At 36.2% G+C, this 18,685-nt stretch overlaps 1 protein-coding gene across 1 annotated transcript in view; it reads right to left on the bottom strand.

Annotated features, from left to right (window-relative positions):
• Window positions 1-18,685, bottom strand: part of DYNC2H1 (dynein cytoplasmic 2 heavy chain 1) — a 191,520-nt gene that overhangs the window by 154,136 nt on the left and 18,699 nt on the right. Inside the window, exons 20-36 of the mRNA XM_050915780.1 lie at window positions 17,473-17,600; window positions 13,817-13,966; window positions 12,319-12,524; window positions 11,245-11,400; window positions 11,039-11,153; window positions 10,468-10,638; window positions 9,899-10,281; window positions 9,015-9,147; window positions 8,807-8,924; window positions 8,534-8,646; window positions 8,325-8,444; window positions 5,957-6,107; window positions 4,224-4,426; window positions 3,536-3,718; window positions 3,142-3,324; window positions 2,760-2,983; window positions 1,839-1,954 (exon numbers count right to left, since the gene is read on the bottom strand). Of these exons, the coding sequence (XP_050771737.1) occupies window positions 1,839-1,954; window positions 2,760-2,983; window positions 3,142-3,324; window positions 3,536-3,718; window positions 4,224-4,426; window positions 5,957-6,107; window positions 8,325-8,444; window positions 8,534-8,646; window positions 8,807-8,924; window positions 9,015-9,147; window positions 9,899-10,281; window positions 10,468-10,638; window positions 11,039-11,153; window positions 11,245-11,400; window positions 12,319-12,524; window positions 13,817-13,966; window positions 17,473-17,600 (2,853 nt within the window). The remainder of the gene's footprint in view (window positions 1-1,838; window positions 1,955-2,759; window positions 2,984-3,141; window positions 3,325-3,535; window positions 3,719-4,223; window positions 4,427-5,956; window positions 6,108-8,324; window positions 8,445-8,533; window positions 8,647-8,806; window positions 8,925-9,014; window positions 9,148-9,898; window positions 10,282-10,467; window positions 10,639-11,038; window positions 11,154-11,244; window positions 11,401-12,318; window positions 12,525-13,816; window positions 13,967-17,472; window positions 17,601-18,685) is intronic.

The raw sequence follows: 18,685 nt of genomic DNA, 5'->3' as shown, positions 1-18,685 counted from the left end.
AATGCATTCTATACAGATATGAGATGGCTATGATGCTGGCTAGACAGTACATAATAGTCGCACTTTAATCATTAGGCTAAGAGTAGCAGTGCACGATAGCTTACTTGTTAAAGCACTCATGAAAGAAATTAAGGACCTGGATTCTAGAACTTACTCTGCCAGAGGCAGTTTGAAGTCACATTGCTCAAGTGTGTCCTAATTAACTATGAATATTCCAGAAGTAAACACTCTCCACAACTCCTCTTGAATCTAAAGTACCACGGAAATGTAAACATTTTGGGACAAGAACGAAAACAGCCACAAGAAAGCTTTACTCTGCCAGAAAAATAAAGATACTCATGATGGGAAAGGAGCAGGGCTTTGATCTCTCGTTTTTTGCTTTTTTAATCAAATTACTTTCTCATGTAAAACATGTACATTTTCAGAGAGCAGGACTAGGAACCACAGGTGAAAATCATTCTGTGTTTCTGCCCTCCTTCTGAATGCATGATTGCCCCAAACCAGAATGCACTGTAGCCCAAATTCAACACAAGGGACAGAAAGTGTCCATTCCCTAACTTCCCTTTTTTCTGCTGCTTCTTCCTAAATGTTCCAGAGGTTAAGGATTAGTATACCCTTCCAGAATTTGGAAGAAGTTCAAGGTTTTTCATCTTGAACAATGTCTTAAATGCAAACGCTTCTACAGGCAAATTTTCTAAATAGCATGATAAACAGTTAAGAGGAAAAACGTTGACATTAAGGAACTTGATTTAGAAAGGTTGAATTGCTTTACTAAAGAAGTAATACAAAATTTAAGCAACATTTAAGAACATGGTCAACATTTTGACATGCCAAAGGATTTTGACTCAATAATACAAGCAAACATAAAGAAACAGGAAACTGCATTTGTTGGAAATATCTTAAGCTTCTCAAGCTAAGAGATAAAAACCAAAACTAAGAAACAAACAAACAAAAAAAACCCAAAGAAAAATTTCTGGGTTTAAATCATAAGCTAAATCCATCCATCTTGCCTTTCACAGGGTTATTGAAAATTATATTTTAAATCAGACCAAACAAATTTCAGCAAATTTCACATATCTAAACATGAAGCTAAAAATCTCATAGCAAGGAACAGTGATAGGAATGTGCCCTAAAACACATTGCTGGTAATCCTTCTTTGGCAGATCCAAACTAAAGTCAATTACAAATTCTTTAAAGTTGTCAGACCATTTGTTATGCCAAGATTTGTAAACCAAGGCAGTCTCTAAAAACATTCACATATATACTGTTTAGGCGAACAAGAAGCAGTAGTTGTGTCCTAAAGATGTGAAATGCTCATCCATCCCACACTCTTAATTCCCACTCATTTAACATCTAAACAACAATCATTTTAAAAATTAAAAAAAAAAAGTGACCCAGTCTAGTCCAACACATTTCTATCATTTCTACCTGTCCTTATATTTGTCTCTGTCTACCAATCTGAATCTAATGCCATGTGACAATTTTAGCAAACCTCAAATAGAATCAAAATGGTCTGATTACCGATGAATAATGACAGCATCAGAGTATCAACTTTCCTGTCCTAAGCCAAGTGAAGAGTCTTTGAGAATCACTCAAAATCATCCCAGAATAAAGTCCTATATCTATGTTCTTATCGTTTAAAAGCTCAATCTAGAACATAACAACAGTCCTTTGTGATCTCCTAATGAAGGAGGACTTTCACAGATATTTTTTTGTTTTCTAAATTGCCTCCAGATCCAAGCCACGGCTTCTCAAAACTCCAGTGAACAAGAAAGCTGTAGTGAATGACACCTGTACAATATCCAAAATAATCAAAAGTTTGGCATGGTCAACCTTACTTTCTTGCTTTGCTTCACTTTTCTTCAGCTGATGAAGAAGACTGCCACAGCCTCTCAAAATAGTCTTCAATGCTCGTAAACCCCAATCATAGTGCTGCTGTGGTGTCAGAAGCTCCCTAAATTTAAAAACAGCAATATTGCAATAAGCTTTAGGTGACACCACCTGAAATTTTTGTTTGGCGGACAAATATGCTCATAATATGGTTTTGGGCAAAAGAGAAACTGATGAGTACTTGTAGAGCCATCTGAAATGCATTTCAGAGATATAAGCAATGACACTCTGAAGTTTTCAGAGGAAGTATATTCAACAGCTAATGTATTTATTATTGTCCCTAACAACATTAATTAAAACCTCTGAACTTTGTTCTCTCTAATATGCATACTTATAACCAAATAGTCACTTGAATTTCAACAACTTCAAGAGTCTAAATTTAACACAATGCTTGTGAGCGTTCATATGCTCACATTCATATTTAGTGAGCTTAACAGGGGAGCAGTGCTTTGCCACCTTGAGATTATAACTGCCTTCCAGATATTTTCACACCTGAACCTCCCAATATATTGCAATATTTCTATTTTATAAGCTAAATTAGTATCTACAGAGATTTGCATGTTATACCATTCAGATTTAAGAGCTGTATTGAATGTAAAACTTTAGATGACTCCAAACCTGTGGTTTTATGTCTAGTTTTGTTTCTGACACATAGCTTTCTGCAATATCCAAGTCATAAAATATTACAGAAAATTAACAAAAAGTATGTGTAGACTGTATCCCTACAGTTGTGCTTTGGCATAGACTAGATGGAGAAGAAACAAGATGGCAGTGAGATAACCACAAAGATCGATGCTAAAATAAAAGCAGGAGGGAAGAGAATCAGAAAGGTAACATGACTAAGGGGGGGGGGGGGGAAATAAGCTTACCTTGCTAGACTAAAAATAGCCACTAATTTTCTACCAAGTATTTTAGCATCCTTAAAGCCTTCTGAATACAAAATCACTTCTGCAATGAGGTCATTGTCTGGATGAGTCATAGCAACTGGCCTGAAAAGTTGTTTGAGGTTATCAGGCAGTTTTTGTCTTCCTCCATAACCTTTTCCAGCAGGATTCAGAGTGATAAAAATTCCAGAATTATGATCCATTTCAACCTAGCATTAGAAGTGCATTGTAATAGTACATTGTCATATGAAACAGTATTGAGAAATGTTGGGTGGACTACATTTAGTTACAGTAGCCAGTTTTTAGGTTTGACCCAGTTGTTTATAGACTATTTTTATAAGAAGAAAATAAGTAAGTTTTGCTGTACCTTTTTGCCAAGCATCTCACATGCAGGACTATGTTTCTTCAATGCATGTTGAATTGTCTGAATCTGCATGGATACTGCAGACAATACAGCTTCCTCAAGTCTATTGAATTCATCAAAACAGCCCCAGGCACCACACTTCACTAAGCCCACAAATATGCGCCCCATCGACTTCACATCAATGCCCTTAAAATTAAAAAGAATACTATTAAAATTCAAATAACAAGAAAATAATGAAAGACTGCCTACTCATCTATTAAAAAATATGTCATCGGAAATATCCACAAATTTCTAATGGAAACTGACAAATTATCAAACCTATTTCTAGAATACAATATTGCTTTATGAAGTATGGGCATAGATATCCATTTCCTGAATTATATAGAACCATATTCACCTCATCGCAATTAAAGACTAACACTTGTCTTCCAAGAAGTCCACCCAAGGCCTTTACTGATTCTGTCTTTCCAGTTCCAGCTGGACCATAGGGATTTCCTCCAAGGCCCATCTTCATAGCCTGAGTAAGAGTTAGGTAACACTTATCCGTCAAAGGTGTATAAACAAGTTTAGGGGAATTACCCTGCAGAAACAAAACAAATTATATTGATTGGTAGACAGAAATTATTGACAATGTAATTTAATTAATTTCATTCATAAGTCATTAATTTGAAAATATAACACAACAGTCAAGATTACTGTCTCATTAAGTATATTTATTCGTTTACAGTTACGAAGTTTTCCTCATTTTATATCAAGTGTCAAAGCATTGTGCAAATTTTTTTTAGAATTACAGAGAAGGGGTCAACAGATGAAACTGCACTCTAATATATAAAAGTAGCAAGCATATTAGAAAATATTTATATGATAATGTAGCTGCTTTCCATACAACTTACATTTACCCCATCAATATCAAGAATGAAAATGATTACCCTACCTTTCAGTATTTTCTATGAAACAGCATGCTAAGGACACAACAAAGTTGAAAAAAAATAGCAGCAGTTGGGAGGCAACCAGTAGCATTGTGAAACAAGAAAGTGTTTGACACATATATAAAAGCCACCAGGTAAAAATTAAAAATACCACACCTGATATTCGTACGTATATTGGAGTTCAGCATCTACCATCTGAACGTAACATTTCTGGTCTTTCATATAAAATCTCAGCTGCTTCTTCCAAGCCCAGTCTTCAACATTGTGAACCTGAGCTTGATTCAGCTGCTTCACCACATCAATGTTATGAATGATATCAAGAATCAGAGCTTTAAGCTTGAGCTCAAGGACTCCTGATTCTGCAAATAACCACAAAAAAAAAAAAAATCACAACAGTGTAGTAAGGAAGATACACATTACCTATGCTCAAGTTCATTGTGCTGCTTTCTATTATCAGCAGATTTTATTCAGATCTCTTTTCAATTATATATAGAAATATTATTTATTATCTAAAGCAAGCAGCATAAAATGAGATCCTGACAGAGAATGTGAATCATCATGTAACTTCAGTCATTTAGAAGTTATTTTGTCTGCCTCTACACTCAAGAGAGAGGGAGAGAGGCTTTTCTGGAAAGCACTTTTTTCCAGGAGTGTTTACAGCTATGTCCACTTCAGTCACCAGTGTGGCACAATCTGTTAACTGATCTGCTGAGGATCTGCAAACTATACTACAGGCACTCTGGAGATTTTACTCAGACTAATTAGGGTGATGTGGAATGAATGTTCATTAGCAGATCGGGTGCATTAAGTGTACTCTGAGAACATATTGTTTAATTTAGTTTCATTAAAGTTTATATGCTCCTATACTATTCCACGATCGGAATTAAACCAAAGTAAGTGGGGATAATCAGGCAACTCGCTTCATAATCACACCTATTATCCAAACTAAAAAGTTACTGTAAAGGTATTATACAATAGATGGAATGAACATTCTTCTACAACTGATGACATTTCTCCAATGGCTATAGAAAAATCACAGAAAGGGAGCTTAGATAAAGAACCACACTTACAGACTGCTGAAGGTAGGTGATATGAATCCTATTCCTAATTAATATATCAGATGTTAGCAGTTCATAATTTCTAAACTAGAATTTAATACAGCATGCAGCTATACAAATGTGGTGGAAGATTGTCAACTACATGTCAAATTGAGTCTTTTTATACGTATAGGGTAAGAGCCATCTCACCTAACCTACACTATAGAATTTTACATCTGAGGTAGTCATTCGAAGCCCCCCTTCTGGTCAAAAGAGAGGAATAAGCACTCAAAGGCATAATTATTCTAACCCATTTGGACTATATAAGATTCAGAACAATTATGTCTTGAGAATGACTAGTTTATTGGTTTTGCTACAGAGGTACTCAAGAATTATTAGTTCAGATGCCAATGTATACACCTAAGGTAGAAAAAGAGAATCACCTACACAGCTGTATAGAATATATTGGCATGACATAATGTACCTCAACTGCTGTTTGGCCAGTTCCCATGAAACATAACACAAGAGCAGAGTTCAGTAGGCGAGGACAAATTCTTAGTAAATATATAAACCAAAAAATATAAAAAGTTATTAAAAAATTAATTAAAGAGGTTTGCAAATATATAAATGCTCCAAGATTATTTTTAATCTAAATAAAAATCCATTGTTCACTCTGAAATATTAAACACACTAATCTTGGCAGGAATAGGTGGGTAACTTTATGTAACTCAACTTTATGAACTCAAATCAAGACATATTTATATAATTTCCTGTTTAAATAAACAGAATGTTAAATACTATACAACTACGTAGTCATTATAAAGAATTACATATTAATTATCATTTTTATACCTGTACTCCCAGTATCTTCTATACTAGTATCAATGCTAGTATAATGTTCCAGTTTAGCCATGAGTTCTAATTCTAATTGTTGCAGATTATGGTCTTTGATAGCACTTTCAACATCTTCAGTGAACTGAATTTGTTCTGCCAAGGAAAGAATCTTTGGAAGAGAAAGTTCAAATTACATTTTATAAATACAGGAGACATAAAGAAAAGAAGTTTTTCAATTCATTTGTAATTGCTTATTATGTCTGATATTTCAAGTATTTTACTCTATCATTTTTCAGCAAAGCCACACATTTGCTATGCTCTTAAGAATAAATATAGCCATCTTAAAACCTGACAAAGTTGAGTGAAAAGTTGCAAGGTAATCTAATACAGCAAGTCCCTTAGCTGTTCTACAGCATGTGGTAGCAAAATTTTTAAAGTATCTTGTCCCACTAAATGATATGTCAGATAGAAACTACCACAGTGTACGCATGCTGAGCCCATATTCAACAGGCTCAGGAGCACCTCTGACTTTCTGTGTCACTGATTTGCTAATACAGTATTTTGGATTCCGGTTTCTAACACTCCACTTATGTTCTAATTACTTGACGTCCACTGGAAAAGCCCTATCTGGGCTATGAAGGTTCAGTCAAACTTGGAACTGGAAAGATCTGTATTCCGCCAATTATGCCAGTCTGAAGATTTGTAACAGTAACTACATTCTGGGGGAGGGAGAGAGTAACCAGCAGTCCCGTGAGGGAGTGACAGACAGGGTCACTGAGCACAGGGCATGGGCTGATGTGACAGGAAGGGATCACAAAAAAAAACAAAATGGGGCTTAAGTGGGGTCACCTCCAGCACTCGCATGTCAGCAAGGAAGTGCCTACAAGGCACCATTACGGACAAATCCCCTAAACCCTCTCCAGAAACTCAACATGCTGGGGCACCTCTCTAAAATGCCTGTACACTAATGCATGCAGTATGGGGAATAAACATAATGAATTAGACATCTGTGTGCAGTTGCAGGGCTGTGATCTTGTTGGGATCATGGAGATGTGGTGGGGTGGCTCCCATGATTGGAGTGTTGCAAGGGAGGGATACAGGCTCATTAGGAAGGACAGGAAGGGAAGACGAGGAGGGGTAGTTGCCCTTTATGTACGAGCGCAGCTGGAATGCATGGAGCTCTGTCTGCAGATGGATAAGGACCCAGTAGAGAGCTTATGGGTTAGGATTAAAGAAAGGACAGGTCAAGGTGACATTATAGTGGGTGTCTGCTACAGGCCACCTGACTAGGAAGAACAAGTGGATCAGGTCCTCCACAGACAGATAGGAGCAGCCTCACATTCATAGGCCCTGGTCCTCATAGGGGACTTCCACCACCCCAATACCTGCTGGAGGGGCAACACAGCAGGACATAAGCAATCCAGGAGGTTCCTGGAATCCATGGATGACAACTTCCTCTTCCAAGTGATAAAGGAGCCAATGAGGACAGGTGCTTTACTGGACACAGTCCAGTGAAGGGCCACAAAGATGATTAAGGGACTGAAGCATCTCTCCTATGAGGAAAGGCTGAGAGACCTGGGACTGTTCAGCCTGGAGAAGGGAAGGCTCAGGGGGATCTTGTCAATATCTATAAATACCTGAAGGGAGGGTGCAAAGAAGATGGAGCCAGGCTCTTTTCAGAGATGCCCAGTGACTGGAAAAGAGGCAATGGGCACAAACTGAAACACAGGAGGCTCTGTCTGAACATTAGGAAACACTTTTTTACTGTGAGAGTGACTGAGCACTGGCACAGGTTGCCCAGGGAGGTGGTGGAGTCTCCCTCCCTGGAGACATTCAAAAGCTGTCTCGACATGGTCCTGGGTGAACTGGCTATAGGTGGCCCTGCCTGAGCAGGGGGGCTGGACCAGATGACCTCTAGAGGTCCCTTCCCACCACAACCATTCTGTGATTCTGTGTGATTCTCTGTGCTACTGGACAAAATTGCAGAAAAGAATTTCATGTTCATGACTATTTCTGCTTATACAGCTAAGCCTTAGAAACTATATTTTAATCATATTCAAAAAGGGCTTTTTTATGTTAATAAGTCTTAGCAGCCCTGCATGTAACATTCACTACCAACTAAGACCAAGATTTATATCAAGTTTAATAAACAGATGGATGTTAGATCAGGTGCCATGTAAAAGACTTGCGTATTTCAAATTTTTACAATAGAATTATAAGAACACATATTTTTAAGCATTTCTCTATACTATAAATGAATAAAATGGATTTGTTTGGGGTTGTTTTCTTCCAAATCCATATGTATACATCTTTATGAGACTTCAAAAAATAACTTATTTGGTAAATCTAAGACTACACACAGTGGCATTACTGGATCAACTACTACCTGGGAAGGAAAGAGCGATGGATCAATTGAACCTTGTGATTTTTTTCCAGCATCAACACAGTCAATTAACATTTTTTTCAGGGTCTCCTTCATCTCCAAAGCCAAACTGTTTAGCCACACCTGACAAAGAGATGAAAAAAGCTCAAAAGTTACATTACAGAATAATTTCTCAAAGATGCTTGAACTATACTTGAATGTGATTTTCTTACCTCCACATCATTTGACAGAAGAACTTTATTTCTAAGTGGCACAGTTTCTCCTTCTACAGACTTCATGGCAACTATGTATTTAAATTCTTCATCAAAGCTTACACTATTAATGCCTATTAATCAGAAAATGGCAATGAAGTTATATATTGTTAAAGTCAAACATTAATTTGTTAGTGTCTAGTACCGAAAAGAGAGAAAAAAAGTCTGCAACAGATTATTTGAAGAACCTTATTTCTAAATAAGTACATTTCACAAATGAAGATTACGCATTACCAGCAAAAAGTTTCTTAAGATGAGACTGGATAACGAGAGGATTCGTGGACTGTCCTAAAATTTCTAGTAAGTCATCATCTCCAATGAAATAGAATCTTGGAAATGCTGAGCGCTTCTCCTATATAAAAACAAAATAAGTCGGTTTTGTTGATTTAAATTCAAACTTATTGACTTTTTTTATAGAAAACTATATTAATGTCAGCTGTACCTCCAAAAACTCATTCAAAGATCTCTGGCATCTCTGAAGCTGGTCAAGTACGGTAATTAAGGTATTTCTTATTCCTGTCTGGGCATTTAGTGATGTTATCCTGTTGTCACTCTTGATATCTGACATAATGGATCTTGACAGAAAAAAATGGAATAAGTAATAACTATTACAATTTTAATCTGAATACTATATACAAGTAGTTATGCAAATAAAAATTAAAGCACAGGTAAGTCACATAAATATCTGATATATAACTTTCAGTTGTCAGTATTAATGATGAAACATTTCAGAATTTACATCAATGTCTCTCCAATGTAATTTAATAACAACTGTTTCTTGGTAAAATTTCTCTACCCAAAACCAAGAAAATTAAATTCTTGACTTTTTTTCCTTCTAAGAAGTCATTTTAACTCAAATCAAGACAGATAATGGTACATATCTTTCTACATTTCTAAAATCTCCTCCCTTTTTATCTCCTTGACTTGTTTGGAACAAATAAACCATCTGTTTCTCCCAAAAGTCCATCTATGTACTTTCTTAGTGAACAAAGTGTTTGTCTTCAACAAGAAATGACTCTTGGAAAAACAATTACATCACCTCTGCTTCTGTTGACAAGACTGATCTTGCGTTTGCCTGTCTTGTTTGTGATCTTTGACGTTTCATGTGATTCCCTTCGTCACATGTACCCCATTAAATGAAACCTACCTTACCACCTTTATTCAGGTCTATGTCACTGCCACACATCTATATCTACAGAATTCCTGTTGCTGACCTTCATCTCCACACATATTCCAATTGTTCCATATATTTTCACCATGAAGAATGTTCTAGCCTACACCTGTCAAAGATACTACAAAAAATAAGTCGCATTCCATAACACTAACCTAACATCTTCATCAACTCTGTTAAAACGAGCCTGTTCTTTGGGCAGAGCTCCACGACCGAATATCGGTTCCAAATAGACCCATTTCCTTTGGATTTGGTTTAAATTCTGCAGATACTCATCCAACTCAGCCAGCTTTTTTTCCCAGATGGACACTTTATCTTCAAAACCTTTGTAATATGGAGAGTCCTTGAGGGACTGTAGAAGACAGCGATGATCTCCAACTTGGTTGACTATGTCCTTCCAGTCTTTAATAAGCCTGATAGTCTTGCCTTGGCTATCTTCATAATCTGTTAATGTAAAGACAGCTCCAACTCCCCAGAGTTCAAGCTCACGTAATGCTTCTCTGATTGTGACTTCACCTTGGGCCCGACAATTCAAATCCTGTTTAAAAGCATAAATAGATTTCATTTGAAACTACAGAGCTTGCAATAAACTTTCCATTCAAAAATATAAGATAAATTATATTAGTATAGTAATAAAAATACAAATATGCATATAGAACAAGATACGTGACCTAAGGTAAACCATAAAATAAAATATAGTACCTTTATTTGTAATCATTCATACCTTAAGTTCTGTTGCTTTTTCTATAATGGCATCCATCACTTTTAGCAGATCTCCAAATAACAAACCCTCAAGTGTAGTGCCTCGGGGAAGACCCAGAAGACGAAAGAGATCCAGCCAATGGTCTGGAGAAAGATGTTCTCCTCTTACATATTTTAGGAGAGGAATTATCATCTATGGGAAAAACGCATATGAGAATCCGCTTAGTCTTTATGAAAATTGTATCTGTTTGATTACAGAGTGACATGCTATTCAAACAAAACAAAAATTTACATTCTTAAACTGAAGTACATTTTTTTCAATTCCTGGATTTAATGTTTAGGAGTATAACTCCGAGGAAAACTCATTGCTAAATGTGTGTCTATGTAAACTGTAATGACTCTCCCGTTCACTGTAAGGAACCAAAAGGTTCTCAAAAGTAAGTTAAATGTTCAAAACAGTATCAGAAGATATTTTGTTACATTGTAACTGATTTTATTATAAGAACTGAACAATGAGCTACAGAATGAGTATATTACCCAGCAATACCAAAAGATTTTTTGTTTTATACCCCTTTCTGTAATTAGCATCTTACTTTATATTTGTCCACTTCCTTTTGCAACTTTACTGTCATTACAGTATGTTCTTCCATCTTCCTCATTTTGTCATGCCAGTTAAACAAAAATTCTTCAAATAGGTATGTTTTACTCCTGTGTGAAAACCAAATATAAAAAGGTCATAACAACACAGTACTACAACCACACATATACGTCCATGAAAAATAAAGTAACAAAATCATACCTAAAAGTAATCCAGTCTTCTTTGGCTTTTTCCTGAAAACCTTGATAAAACTCTTCATACAACGCCCAGACTCCTGCACAACTGTTAATATCTTGACATACAACTTTTGACAATGAGAAGTCAGGCTCTTCCAATTTAAAATGATGGCATTCTTCACTGAATACAAAGATCACTGTATTATACATTACATGATTCCATTATACATTTACGGTTTAAGAGATGGTATCATATGGAAATAATTATACTTTTTTAAGAAAAGCCATTGGCTTCATTGAAGAACTTTGCTGCCAACAGCAATTTCCTTATAGTCTCCTTCTTGACTAGAAATAATAAAGGAATACAAGGGATAACTCTCCTATACAGCAATCTTCTCTCATATTCACAATTATTTCCCATAAACTATCATTTCTTTCTCATTTATGAGAAAAGTGAATTATTTTGTGCCCCCCCCAAAAAAAGCTTGAAAGAAAATGATTTTTAATTCATTGTTTCTTCCTGTTAGGTAGAAAGAATATGCTAATTTTATTTACTATCATATTTAAGTGCCAAGCTAAGAATTTAAATAGAAAACTTCGTCCACTCAAGATTTGCAATAATGAGCTTACTGAAAGTAGGCACCCAGAGCAAAAATCCTTTCCTTTTGCACAACAGTCTATCTGATAGAACACTTACTCAAGAAATTGGAGAGGTGAGCTCTTGCCCACTTAAGTTACAAGGGGATTGAAGTAATAGCTCGCCCTTCTTGGACCAATATCCCAAACCTTCTCTTAGTGAGAATTTCAGAAGTCAGAATCAAGCCTTTAGTGTACAGACTCCCTTACATGAAAGCCTAAGAGACTTCTCGAATTTTGCATTCCAAAAAACTCTAGAAAAACTTAAGCTTGAGAACTTCATGTTAGGTAAAATCAACAAAAAGGACCCTGAAAAACTAATGAAAAACATGTAATACAAATAAAACTAAATTCCTTATATTATCTGTTGTGATAAAAATCAGTTAACATTTTCTGAGATACTACTGCTGCAAAAGATCTATACATTAATGAGTAAGGTATACAGGGAAATAAACATACATACATGAGCTTTTCTTTCACGGTTTCAAGTTCATCAAATTCTTTTTTTTTTTCCTTTATGATCTGAGCACTTTTCTCAAGCACATCCTGATCACCTGTTTCAATGACATCATCACTTGGCTTTAGCTGATCCCAACGAGCTTTAAACTTTTCCAGGTCTTGAAGATATATATTAATACGTGAAATCACATTTCCTTTCATCATTTCAATCTGTAAAGCAAGAGTTAAAATGAAATTCCTTCAATGGTTTGTAACTACAACTATGATCAAAATCAAAGTATCAAACTTGATCAAAACTTGATAACTACAACTTGATCAAAACTAAACTCAAAAAACTTCTTGTATAATACCCTAAGAAATAGTTCATCTTTATTCTTTTGGTTTTTTTGAAAAGGGGGGCACTAATTTTTTTTTATGCTGGTATTTGAGACCTATTTATTAGGCCTATGCTACCTATTTAGCCTGCATCTTATAGTGCATAGAAAAATTGCTATGTTTGTATGGCATATTGATATCTTCAGCAGAACTTCAAATGACTTCAGCAGTTTGCCTATGGATTGAAATTACAGGACTGCGCATAGTTTAGCAAAGTTGCGAGTGTCGTGGTTTAACCCCAGCCAGCAGCTAAGCACCACGCAGCCGCTCGCTCACTGTCCCCCCACCCCTGGGATGGGGGAGAGAATCAGGAAAAAAAACTCGTGAGTTGAGATAAAGACAGTTTAATAGGACAGAAAGGAATGAAAAACAATGATAATGATAATAATAATAATATGACAATATCAAGAATTAAACTATACAAAGCAAGTGGTGCACAATGCAATTGCTCACCACTCGTTGACCGATGCCCAGTTAGTTCCCGAGCCGCGATCCGCGCCGCTCGGCCAACTCCCCCCTGTTTATATACTGGGCATGACGTTCCATGGTATGGAATACCCCTTTGGCTAGTTCAAGTCAGCTGCCCCGGCTCTGCTGCCTCCCAGCTTCTTGCACACCTGCTTGCTGGCAGAGCACGGGAAACTGGAAAGTCCTTGGCTGAAGATAAGTGCTACTTAGCAACAACTAAAACATCGGAGTGTTATCAACATCATTCTCACACTAAATCCAAAACGCAGCACTGTACCAGCTACTAAAAAGAAAATTAACTCTGTCCCAGCCGAAACCAGGACAGCGTGAAAAGAAAATAACAAGCATCAGTACTAAAAACATGATAAAGTAATAAAAATGCTATCCTGTTATCCTGTTTTCCTCAGTTAACCATTGCACTCATTAAGCCATCTCTGTCACCAGAAAGTTGTTTGAGAAGTACAACAATGTAACATTCATTTCAGCATCAGTTCAACAGAAGTTTCACCTAGTTATTGTTTAAACAGTTTAAGTATTCTTCCTTTAGTGGCTCTCCCTCAACTCAGTAATGTTGGTGCTAACACAGAAAAAATATTTCTCCAGACTTATTCAAAATAATTTCAACATTTTTAGGTAAAATATTAATCTTTCATTGTTACCTGTTCTGTAATCATAAGCTGGTGGCTTTCCATCATTAATTCAAATTTATCCCATGTAGCTCTTAGGTTACTGATAGTGTCCAAACCTGCACCAGCCACAGTTCGCCAAAGTTTGTTTTTATCTTCAGCCTCTTGAAACAGGAGAAAAATCTAAATTCAAATGGATTAAAAATATATGTGTATGTAAAAATTCAGCAAATCCTGTTTATCCAAATTATAAGCAAATACATAAGAATCATCAACTGTGTATGCTTATATACAGCTGCTTTTTAAATACTATTTATAGAATACTGTTTATAGAATAATATTAAAACACTGGAAAAAATAGTATCTGAGATATTTAGAGAAATTCTGAATCTTGATCCTGACATGAGATATACAGAAGTGAATGTTTACTATGAAATAGGTAAGTGCCTCTTTATATATTGCAGAGATCCACTCAATCAGATTCAAGAACAGCAGCAGAGCAACAGAATTCAGTAAATATGCATATATGTGTGCTGGGTCTGGCTGGGATGGAGTTCATTTTCTTCACAGCAGCTCATATAGTGCTATGTTTTAGATCTGTGAAGAAAACAATACTGACAACACGCTAATGTTTCACCTATTGCTGAACAGTGTTTGCACAGCATCAAGGCTGCCTTTGTTTCTCATTCTGCCCCCCTGCCCCCAGTAAATAGATTGGGGGTGCGCAAGAGGTTAGGAGGGGACACAGCCAGGCAGAGATATTCCATGCCATATAATGTAATGCTCAGCAATAAAATAGGGTGGAGTGGGGTTTAGGCAGGTTAGACATCTTTTGCTCAGGAACATGCTAGCCATCAGTCTGTCCATGGGAGGTGGTGAGTGATTGCCTACTTGTTTTGGTTTTTCTTTCTTTCTTTCTTTTTTTCTTTGTTTCTTTCTTTCTTTCTTCTTCCATTTTTCCTTCACTTATTGAACTATTTTGATCCCAATCCATGAGGTTTCTCACTTTTACTCTTCCTTTCCTCTTCTCCTGTCCCATCAGGGGTGGGGGAAGCTGTTTGAGTGAGTGAGGAAGTGAGCGAGCAGCTGTGTGGTGCTTAGCTGCCTACCAGGGTTAACCCACAACAATATGGAATAACAAAAAGCAGGAATAGAGACACTTCAAATAAACAGAAATTACATTCATATAAAGGAGCATAATTTTTTTCACCTGATAACAGGAAAAAATCCAAGTTTTTTCCCCACATATTAAGAGCCAATCAAATTTAAAAAAAAACCAACTCTTTTAAACTGTGTAAGTCAGAAGAAACTGAAATAAACACATACAGTTTTACACATTTACCAAAATGTCCTGTTATGTATGTTTTCCTTTAAAAATTAAGAGGTGACAACAGGCACTACTGCTAAGGAGCAATACTGTTTTGTAAATTATAAAGAATTAATTCTCTTCAACATTCAATAATTCTCCCAGAATTGCTACAAAATGTAAATACTTATACCCAGTATAAGTATATAACACAGTCCTTACTGAGTTAGCAGCCAAACAGTTAAACTGAATCCAAGATAAAGATTAAGCTAAAATCAAATGTCTGTACATGGGCTTGTTAAGTAGGCATCTGAAACTCCATTATCACCAAAGAAGATCTTTGAAACAAAGGTCTCAATCATTTAATGACAGAGGTTTCCAGCATTACTTGAAATCCCCAACTCTATCCCATCTGCCTTACATCCACTGCCCCAAAAGTTATGGGTCTTCCGTATGTCCTGTGTCATATCTGCCAGCGTTGCATGGAGCTCTCAGATATGCCAGGACATCCCCAAAACAGTAGACACCTATGTATGAGTAACTGCATTGAGCTCTTAATGGAGCTAAGAAATCACTTCAGGAGGATCAGCCACAAGGTGTCTACTTTAGGGTGAAATGGATTGCTCTAGGCTACAATTCACTACATTTACTAGGGACTTCATTCAGTTTCTCACAAATACATGTCTAGGGCCATTTGAGATGCCCTAGTGCACTTGCCTGGCCTCCCGTTGCAACTCCAGAAAGGTAGAGGCCTCCCAGAACTCCTCTGTTATGTCTGCCAGTCTTGTGTGAATGTTGGATATGCATCTCAGTAACTCTAGAACTGCACTTGTGGGCAACTGAACTAGACTTCTGCTGAGTATATTAACAGCACACACACTGCAGACACCTGCACATACACACCTAAACTTAGATGCATTCATTTAGAACTGAATCCTTTTCTGCATAAATATTGTCCGGTTAGGAAAAGTTAATATGGCTTTTGTAGAACTCCACAATTTTGTAGAACCAGAGTTCTTTAAAGGCATCAGTAAGGGTATGGATGAAGGAAATTAAAATTATATATTCCAGTTGGGTTTCCAAAAAGCTTTTAACACAAACTGTCACCAAAGGCATTTAAGGAAACCTGGTAACCTTGACATAAGAACAAAGGTCCTTGGCAAAGATAATTAATCGGGTAAAAGATAGAAAACAGAGATAGGAGGAAATGGCTAGTTCCTGCAATAGAAAAAGGTCACCCATGGAGTTCTGTAGGTACCTGTGCTGGACTGCTCAAGGTGCTTATAAAAGAGTTGGAAAAGGAGACTAACCTGTGAGATTATAAAGTTTACTGATGATACTATGTTTTTCCAGGCTTCCACAGTTCACCTGTGAAGAACTGCAGAATGAACTTAGAAGAAATAGTGACTGACGATACCGGTGACAAACGAAATTCAAGCAGATAACCATGAATTGACATATATGTGAAAAAAATAAATTTCACATGTACAAGTTGAGTTCTGAGCTAACGACTGCAGTTTAGGATTGACATCTTGGGGTTATGACAGTCAGTTTTACAAAAATGCCAGCTTAATCTGAGCAGTAAGAAGTAAATCAAATGCTAGGAGTCACAAGGATCAAAAAGATAATAAAAGATAATATTGCTATTTCATCATATAAATCCATGGTTTGTTCATATCTTAAAAATTGTACAAAATTCTGTTGGTCTCACAGAAAAAGATTACTGCCAAACTAGAAAAGACTCACCAAAGGGCAACAAGGATGACCAAAGTTAGGAGTGGGCTTATGTATAAGAAAAGATTAGGTAAACTAAAACTCTTCAATCTAGAAAAGAGATGGCTGATACAGGACACAACAAAGAAGAATACAATCGTGTGTCACGAAAAGGAAGAATAGGGACTGATTGGTCCTTATCTCTTCCAATGTAAGACTTAAATGGTATGAAGTTAACAGATGGCAAGTGAAAAAAAAATAAAAGGAGGGGTCCTTCATGTAATGGGTAATCGATCTACACTTTACCAAAGGATATTCTGGATGTCAAAGGTGTATTTGCTTTCAAGAGGAGACGAGGTAAGGTTGTGGAAGAGAAATGCACTGAGTGTTACTATATGCTCAGGAACCACATAAAACTCAAAAAGGTTCTGGTTGGAAGCTAGAAGTGTGGGAAAGCATCAAATATGCTACCCTGATTTTATATTTTCCCCTAGGCAGCCACTTTATTCTACTGCTGGAGACAAAATACTGTGCTACATGGACCACTGTCCTGACCCTATATGGCCACTGCATGTTCTAAACTAGTTATATTAGATATAAGTTTCCATACTAGAAAGCAATTACATTTTTTGATAGCTGTTGTTCTGGATACGATAAAACAGTATCTTACCCCTTCCTTTCGTTCATGTAGGTTTAAATATTTTAAATTGTCTTCTGCTATTTCCTCTACAGTCTGGGGCCTAATCACTAATGTTTCCATGGCATCAGTGAGAAATGAAGAAACATCACATAGGTGAGCTATATAAAGGTGGAAAACAAAGTTATCATGGAGAAAATATTCGTAATAATAAATATCCAAGTCAGACAAATGTACTGTGATACAACATTGTCATAAGATATGATAACGTACACAAAGTACTTGCTTAAAAAATTGCAGACCCCAATCTTATATGCTGCTTCAACAAAAATTGCATGTTTGTGTTTACACACAGCTTTCTAAATGTAATCCACTGCGTTCAGTGTACGATTTAGACCCTAAGTATCAGAGTCCCTTCTGAGAATTAAACATAAATACATAAGGCATTTATTTATACACTTTCAAAATCTGTATAGGTCTTTTTTGGGTAAATGGAGACAAACAGATGTTAAAATTGCTTTGGGGGTTTTGGTTTTTTTTGTTTGTTTGTTTGTTTGCTTTTTTGAAAGAAACTAACTAAAGCCACCTTGCTTTAAATATTGAAAAGATTCACAAACAAAAGCCTGATTAAGCTATAATGTTGTATTTTCCTACCAAGGTAGATCTTTTTGGTACTGAGAAAGGAGCTGTACAATAGGGAATAATACATCTTCCAGGCAACAATTCATCTTTCAGGCTATGGAAATAATTCACTTTCTGCACAACCTCTGTTCTGTGTTTCCTGTGCTGTTACAGTTAAAGCACAAAGCACTGATATTTCTCATCATCTACACCTTATTCCATTTTGTCTACCTGTTCCAGATATAGACAGACCACCCAAAAATAGATAAATATTTTGCACTCTTTAACACTCTGCATTTTGACAATCTAAGTGACAAGTACCTCTATGGAATAAGTCTGGATTATTTAAGACTCTTCATGAAGTATTTAAATTTGTGAAAGAAAAATGTAATAATATTTTTTAATTACAACATTTCATGATGCCTCCTTCAATTACCCTCAAATGCCTAAGAAAGTTTCCTCCCTCAAACATCAAATAAATTTTCATCCCTGAAAAGATAAAGAAATTTTCCTTCAGACAAAAGAAACAAGCAAAATAATGTTCATATGTATTCTTTTACATCCGGAACAGATGTGGCCAAAACAAGTGAATGGGAAAGATGCACATGGACATCAAGTGATCTTA

Source organism: Gymnogyps californianus, chromosome 1 (assembly GCF_018139145.2).
Source record: "Gymnogyps californianus isolate 813 chromosome 1, ASM1813914v2, whole genome shotgun sequence".
NCBI lineage: Eukaryota > Metazoa > Chordata > Aves > Accipitriformes > Cathartidae > Gymnogyps > Gymnogyps californianus.
Note: the sequence above shows the minus strand (reverse complement) of the source record. Positions and strands in the feature narration are given on the sequence as shown.